Below are 8,624 nucleotides of genomic sequence, written 5' to 3'. Positions count from 1 at the left end.
AAAACGGGTAAAAATCAAACAAAAAAAATCACGGACAAAGATGCATGTTTATGATTTTCTATTTAACAACCGTGTTACGGTTCAGATTACGCATGACACGTGCATTTTTTGTATTTTGTTTTAATAAAGTAAAAATGGGCAAAAATCATAAATAATTAACAAAGTGCCATGTAAGAATCCAAAAATTGTACAATAGGATCAATTGTTATTACTTTTTTTATTTCTTTTGGAGCGATTGTCGCGCGAAACAAAAATCACGTGCTCACGGGCGTATTTTTCGGGTTTTGAACAGTGTTTTCGCTCACATTTATCTTTACATGAAAAATGACTAAATTTCGATTACTTTTAAAATTGGGCTATTTTTGAACGACCTAAATCCGACTATTTTTGAATTTCATGCCTTCCTTAGCTAGCCAATAATGTTACATAGAATACTAACAATAACTCTAGAAACTAGAAATAAAGTTGAAGAATAAATTGCATATTTTCTACTTAATCTTGGACATCTTTATGTTAAAGGCTCATGCATGGAGAAAAACTTACTCTCCCATCTACACTTTTTTTGTATTTATTTTATTTGGATTAAATTTATAGTATCAATTCAATCTATATATATATATATATATTAAAGCAAGAAAGTTTGCATTGTGGTTAAGCCAAGTGGCAAGCTACTGTAAAGCCACTTGGCAATCTTAAAGAGTTTGTAGGAGATTGTCAAATAAGGAAATATCACTTAAGAACTATATATGGAATTCCATTTATTGAAATTAAATTGAGATAAAAAAAATTCTAAAAATAAAGTTCAATCATTGTACTAATATTTTCTAACTGAATTTTTTTATTTGGAGAGTAAAATTTTTTGATATCAATAGTATTTGGATTCCTTTTCTAATATCGAGTGAGAAGAATATATCCTACCGTAATCTAATGTGCAATTCTAATTTATTTTAAAAATTCAATACTTTTTAATGAGTTGAAGAATATATTTTAAGGTTTTAACCTAAAGTTCAGAATGTAGATATATTGAATAATTTATTTATTTCATAATGGATAATGCAAAGTATCTATTTTAGACTAAGTTTTCTGAATTTTAAAGAAGTATATAATAAAAATAATTTTTTTAAAGGCTAAAAGCTTCAACAAAAATAATAATTACTAGAAGGCTCAACAAGTGAGGAAAATTGTTCTAAATAATGAGAAAGAGGTTTTTGAAATTTGAGTTCACAACAAAAACAACAGAAAAAATAAAAACGTGTTTGTTATTAGAAATAGGACTAAAATCTCTCTCTCTCTCTCTCTATATATATATATATATATATATATATATATATATATATATATATATATATATATATATATATATATATATATATATATATTAAAGCAAGAAAGTTACCATATATAATTGACATTATGGTTAAGCCAAGTGGCAAACTAATAAATGTCAATAGTATATGGTAACTTTATTCTATATTTGACTATTTTAGTCAAATACAAATATAATATAATATAATATATATGTACGGAATTTGAATTTATAGATAAATTTCTAATTTCGAATTTAAATTAAAAATAAAAGTTATCTTTTTTTATTCATATGCAATCACATTTGGAATTTTTGTTATTTTTTCTAATTATTTAAATACTACTTCGCCTCTAGCAAAAAAAAAATTAATCCATATAACTATAAAACTCTTTCCCATTTAAAATCCTATAAGTATAGTTCTTTGAAACACTGTAGCTAGATTTAAATAAAAAGAAATTCTTTTAAAATAAATATAATATATAGGGTACACATCTATGTTTATCTAAATAACAAAAAAAAATTTACAAAACCAAATAAAAGTTTACTTACATATATAATAAAGTAAACATACATGTTGGAGAAAGAAACATCACAAAATCAGTCAATATTAAAAAAAATTATTTCTTTTTTCTTCTTGAAGAATATTTGTTTGAAGAGTCAATTTGCATAAATGGACATCAAACAAATAACAAAACTTTGGTTATACAATTGCTTTCATTAATTTCAATTTAGCACATTCAAGGAATTGAAGGATATAAGCTAAAACCCCTTCATTTAACTGTGGTCAGGCTGATATTGCAAGGGTATAATATTTTTTTTTCGTTGAAGAATATTAGTTTTGAATCATTAGATTATGTGAAAGGTTTTTTTTCAAACTCAACAAGAGAGAAATTGGTTTCTAATTGATAGTTTCTATAGCGATTTTTAGTGTAACAAGGAGTATATATAAAGAAAAAATTGGTATGACGTGAAATATTTTTTTTTAAATGTAAATAAATTATTTTGAAAAAACTCTTTACTTTTTTTAATTCAAAGATAATAAAAGATAAGATATTTTTGAACATTAGTAGAGAGTTTTAAAGTTATTATAATAGAAGTTACATCATAGATAAACTCAAAAACCAAAATTTTATGGAATATTTACATAATATCCGGCCATATTTATTGTTTACTCTTTTATAGCTAATATAACTAAATGATATACCGATAACATATGATTATACACATATTATATATGGATTATATATAAATTACACATCATTAATATTTTAAATTAAGTCGTCGGGTGAGCACCTATTTAGGCTGATTGGATAAAGCCAAAAGAAAAATATGAAATAATTTCAACCAAGACTAAAAATATAATTAAAGTTCATATGTAGACAATTTTTATTAAAACTCATCCTTTTATAGTGAAATAAATTAATTTTTTGTAACAAAAGAAATAATGACATAAAAATAAGATAAAAGAAAATAAATATTGAAAAAAAATGTTAGAAAGATCTAAAAACGAGAAATAAAATATGACAGCAAATTTCTTCTTATGTTTCATCTTTGTTGAGTATAAAAATTTGAAAGTTAATCTCATCGATTTCAAATATTTGTTTTTCAACTCAAATATATAGATTATAAGATAAAGATATCTTGGAATATTTTTTTAATTTACATTATGTGTTGTTTTTAAAAAATCACTATTACTAATAAACTGATATGATATTCAAATTTGAATCGGAATACAATTTGAGTAGTTGCACTGAGGTTAAGCCAAGTATGATGTCGAAAAATAAACTACTTGACAATTTTAAGACAATATATGTAATGTTTTATAATAATAATCAACTAATTTAACATTTAATGATTCAAAGAATTTTTTTTATATATAGGATATTAAAAATTCAAATTTTGGGGCTAGAGATATCGATAAACTTAAAGTGGAGTCATACTAAAATAAGTCCGGCCAAAAAATTATTTTAATTTTTAGATAGCCGATTAAAGTGAATTTTAAATTAAAGATAATATCTTCACTTGAATCATTATAAAGATAATCATTATTATAATATATATAAAGTTTTAGAAATTGAAATTTCAAAATAAAAATATTTTTTAAAAGATAAAATCATACCAAATAAGAGTTCAAATCGTAGTATAAGAGTCACGTCTAATCAAAGAATCGTTTATATCGTGTCAACCTTTCTGATTTGCCATAAATATGAGTTATTACTTCACTTTGTGGCTATTTTTAGGTTCCAATGACACCTATAAGAATAGTGCAAAATAAAATTATCACTAAGAGAATTGAGAAAATATTAGTCTTTTTTCATGTAGTGTTTCTTAATTAATATCTGACGAGTATCTATAATTAGTTAGAAGGTTTAAATGTTAAAGTTATTTACATATAATTCAAATAACTCATATATTTAACATGGTTAATGTCAAATATCAAAATGGAGTAAAAACAATTCACTAGCTAAAGAATTTTATATATTTTTAGATAGTCAACTAGAATGAGTTTTGAATTAAGAATAATATTTTCAATTACATTATTACAAAAATAATTATTATTGAAAAATAATATTTTAGAAACTGAAATTTTAAGAAAGAAATATTTTTTAAGAGATATCAACACACCAAATAAGAGTTCAAGTAGTAGTAAAAGAGTTAAGCCTTATCCAAAGAGTCATCCATTGTCTCAACATTTGATTGTTTTGCCACAAATATGAGTAATTATTTTGCTTCCTGACTATTTTTAGGATCCAATGACACCGACAAGAATGATACCAAAAAAGAAAAATAGAAGAAACAATTAATTTTTTCATGTAGTTAATATCCAATAATTATCTATATTTACTGAGAGAGTGTAAATTTCAAGATTATTTACATACAATCCAAATAACTCAAATATTTGACATGATTAGTGTCCACGCATCTGCGCGGGTACTAATACTAGTAATACCTAAAAGAGAAACAGACCCAATAATAATTTGGGGAGTTCGAAAGAAATTTTTACTTATACTTCTATGAAAGCACAATTTTAGGGTAAAATTCCAAAATAGTCAAATTTAGAAGTGGTAATTGAAAAATAGCCAGAGTTTCAAAAGTAATCGAAATTTAGCCATTTTTTATATAAAGATAAATCTGAACGAAAATACTGTTCAAAATCCGAAAAATATTCCAGCATAATATACTGGAGTTCAACATAATATGTTGGAAGTTCATACACAAGTGCTCCAATATCCAGTATAAGCATAATGGCTTCCTGTCCACTTAAACTTGTAGGGCTTTTGAAAGCCGATGCATGAACTTTGAATTTTCCCATTTGAACACCTCTACTTGAAAAAATGTCTACTAATAAACACCTTTGATCGTTGACTATGCTTATGTGACAATATTATATCTGATAAAACGAGAATAATTTTTTATAGTAGAAAGCATACATGTTATTTTACAATACAACACGGTATTGAACCACATCAAACAATACATTTTATTTAAACATTGTATTCACAAAACAATACTGTAAAACATAATACACTACAAAAATACATTATGAAACAATGTGAAATAACAACCCACACATAGTGTTAAATCGTGAGTAACAGACTACTAACTCATCCATTGTTGGTGGGACTGTCATCAAATGAAGTGAGCCCATGGAGAGGCGAGGTAGGTAAGGACTTGGCCATGATTTGACTACTTCGGTTTGATAGAACTGATGTGGATGCTTTTCTTGCATGCACAACCTTTTCATTTGTCTTGATAATAAGGAGGAACACCAGACGGTACAAAATTAATGTACCTACTAGAATGGCAAGATCTACCCACTTTGAGTATGCCATTTCTACTTGCCATCTTTCTCTCAAGATGTCTTCTCCACTCATTGTCCGATTGTTTCCGAATTGATCATCTGTAAACTTTAGCCCTTCAAATTCATTCTTAAACATACCTTGATAAGCATACTTGTGGAAGGACATGTAGTACAGTGGGTACTTCCAAATAGGATTAGGCAACTCACTAGGTAATTGAAAATAACCCCCACTTAATATCTGTAGTCCTTGTATTCCTGCACCTATTACAATGCCCATGAGGAAATTAGGCACGATAGCTGCAACGTTCATCATTAGACTCTCGACTATCATCATACTGGTAAAGAGGACCAAGGCAAAGTAGATGAAATGCCCAGATCCATTCTGAAATCCAGAAAGCAAATAGGCAATGGCACCTGGAACAAATGATATTAGTAGCACGTATGGTATAGAAGAAAGTGTGTTGCCTATGACAAAAGTACAACATCCATAGTGCCCGTTCAAGTTTTCCCGTTGAAATACCTACAATATTTTCTCGAAGCAGTTAAATTAATTAGTCATGATACAAAATAAATCATAGCATTTGTTAGTTATTTTGGATGAGAAAAAGATACCTTCATGTCCTCTACAAATGAAGGAAATCCGCCAACTGTCATAAATGTCATAAATGAAACAACGAAAGCAACCATTAGACCTCTTTCCTGCAAAATCAATTTTTTAGATTGTATTATGATCCATAAATTGTGTGCACTCAAAAAATACTGAAACACTGAAGAAATAAGAAAGTTTGAAACTTTTTGCTGATTCCTTATCTGTACAGTCTATATACCTCGATTGAATGATAGTTTGAGCCAAGATCATAGTAGATGGAACCAAGACCTAAAGCAATGCCGACATAAGTGGCGAATCTCATCCAATAGTAGCCAAGATCACGAAACATGTTCACACTTGACCTCCTTGTCAAAACAAGGCTTTGCGTGGTGAAGTTGGCATGACTTCTTTTTTCCAATATTTCACCACCCTGAAAATATATAATGGATGTTAGAGAGATTCCTTCTCATCACCCTGCAAGCAATCCTCCTCCATCCTTTCCGTTTTGGGGGTTCTCTCTTACCTGTTGACAAATTTCTGCAACCTGGTTCTGAACTTCATGATATTCCTTGGATAATTTAAATGAATTTACGAGAAGGTCTATCACTTCTTCTGTATTAGGTTTTCTTCCATCTAAGCCTTGTTCAATATCCTTTTAATAGAAAGCAAGATATTCAATAAAAGGCAAAGTTTGGTCTCAATCTCTTCGAAAAAGGAAACAATAGTTACCTCATCAAAGTCCTTGTTTACTGTTTTAAGAAAATGATCTGATGGATTCTGAAGATGTGGGCAAGGGAAACCATTTCTCGCAAAAAACTATCATAATAAAAGAAGTTTTAATAAACATATAATCCAATCAAATCATTACATATATATACTTGTATTATGTGTCTGTTACTTGACTAGTTAATAATCCAATAATTCATGTGCTTACCTGAATTGCTGCACTAGCAGGTCCAAAATATACTATTTTTCCGGAAGACAAAAGACATAAACTGTGGAAGAGGTTGAAAACTTCTGCACTGGGCTGATGAATAGACGCAATAATGGTTCTTCCCTCTTTTTGGCGTGAAATTCCGCTCATCACATAATAAGATGCAGCACTATCGAGGCCACTGGTTGGTTCATCGAGGAAGAGAAGTTTTGGTCGCGTTAGAATCTCCATGCAAATACTAAGTCTCCTCTTTTCTCCTCCGCTAATTCCTTTAGTGCCCCATCCTCCAATTCTTGTGTTCATTGCATCTTGTAGCCCCATCTCCTTTATAGTCTGCTCCGCTATTTGAATTTTCTCTGATTTTTTCATAGAATTTGGCAGTTGGAGTTGTGCAGAGTAGTAAACAGCTTCTTTAACAGTTAGTGTTGCCAGCAGAGTTTCATCTTGAGTCAGGTATGCCTGATTTTATAGGGATAGAACACATTACCATGCATGCTAATAAAAATATAATACTTTACTTAGGGAGAAGTAAAAGAGATGTTATTGCGAAAAAGGAAAACAAAATAAGTAGTGATGCGGGCCAGGCGGCATTCAGTGAAGATTCTCTTACACATGTTCCATAAGAAAGTTTCTGTTTGTGACCATTGATCAGAATATCCCCGCTCTGCCTCGTGCTGAAGTCCAGTCGCCCTGAGAACACAGCTGGTGAGTCATACTTAGAAATAAAACTATCTCATGAGCATTATTTAACAAACTATCCCCCTATTGGCCTTTGCTGTTAGTTTTGGCCCCATTAAAGATAATATATGCATCATATGCTAAGAGATATACTAATAATATTTGCTCCTACCAGCTAATGCGTCGAGTAATGTAGATTTGCCACAGCCAGAAGGACCCATGACGGCCAAGAGCTCACTAGGACGAGCATAACCAGTGAGACCTTGAAGTATGGCTTTTCTGCCACTTTTTCTAGTGGAGACAGTAACCCATAAGTCATTCCAAGTCAAGGAAACGCCTCTAGTTTTTGATCCCATTTGGCCCTTAACAGCATTCAATTTTACTTCCTGCTTTCCAATTCTAGTTTCATACTCCATTGGTGGCATTTCCAAATTTACAGAACCCATAGTTGCATGCCCAGAAAAAGGAACGGAAAGCCAATAGTGGTTTTGCTTTCTTATTCTTGCAAAAAGCGTGGGGTATTTAAGGACTTTGTAGGGTGAGACACTACTTTGTCAACTGTTGGGCAGCTATGGCATTAATTAGATGTGTCAAAATAGCCCAGTTATAATGGACAGTTCAGGTAACACATTTATGCTTCTCTTTGTACGGTTGCAGTTTCAACTTTTAATTAATGTCTAGTTTCGCTCTTCTTATCCTCACCTCCAACTCTCAAGCATTCCTCTGCGTTAGCAAACAGACTTGTTATCGTTTGGACAAGTTGAAATTAGAAAACGAAACCAGTTGAAGCTAAAGCTGGAAAAAATTGTGGGAGTTGATCTAGCGTTCGTATAACTGTAGTTTCTTAATGAAAATAGATTATATGAATTGAAGAAATGTGAGTGGAAGTTAAAGATTAATTTGAAATACTTGACATGGATATATATTTTGTTTATTACGTGCTAAAATCTCTTTATTTGCAAGTCAAGGCCACAAGGAGGTTAGCAAAAGTACCCCTTCCGTTTTGTATCGGCAATCTTACGTAAATGTCCCAAATAAGTTACTCATTTACTAACCTCTAGCCATTAGTTATAACACATATAAAAATTAAAAATTCAAATAAATAAGGTTCTTTCTCTCCAAGAATCACACACAAAAATCTCCTTTCATATTTTAAGCATGACCAATAATATTAGATGCAAGACGGAAAGGAAATTTCATGGACGAGAGGTAGCAAATAAGATTATAAAATACAAGAAAATGTATATATATACAAGATTCCAAAAGTTTAAGGGAAAAAAAGGATATTTTTCAATGGGTATGGTTGAAATTTATT

At 29.8% G+C, this 8,624-nt stretch overlaps 1 protein-coding gene across 1 annotated transcript; it reads right to left on the bottom strand.

Moving 5' to 3' along the window:
- Window positions 1-4,763: 4,763 nt before the first annotated feature.
- Window positions 4,764-7,796, bottom strand: LOC107828841 (ABC transporter G family member 1-like). The gene is made up of 8 exons (XM_016656215.2): window positions 7,482-7,796; window positions 7,242-7,321; window positions 6,632-7,090; window positions 6,427-6,513; window positions 6,221-6,349; window positions 5,936-6,127; window positions 5,721-5,807; window positions 4,764-5,628 (listed from the first exon to the last, which is right to left on the bottom strand). Exons 1-8 carry the CDS (start codon window positions 7,753-7,755, stop codon window positions 4,912-4,914), a joined length of 2,025 nt encoding a protein of 674 aa, XP_016511701.1. The 5' UTR covers window positions 7,756-7,796; the 3' UTR covers window positions 4,764-4,911.
- Window positions 7,797-8,624: the final 828 nt, after the last annotated feature.

This window comes from Nicotiana tabacum, chromosome 7, assembly GCF_000715075.1.
Source record: "Nicotiana tabacum cultivar K326 chromosome 7, ASM71507v2, whole genome shotgun sequence".
Lineage (NCBI taxonomy): Eukaryota > Viridiplantae > Streptophyta > Magnoliopsida > Solanales > Solanaceae > Nicotiana > Nicotiana tabacum.
The sequence above is the reverse complement of the archived record's forward strand: the minus strand, read 5'-3'. Positions and strand labels throughout refer to the sequence as shown.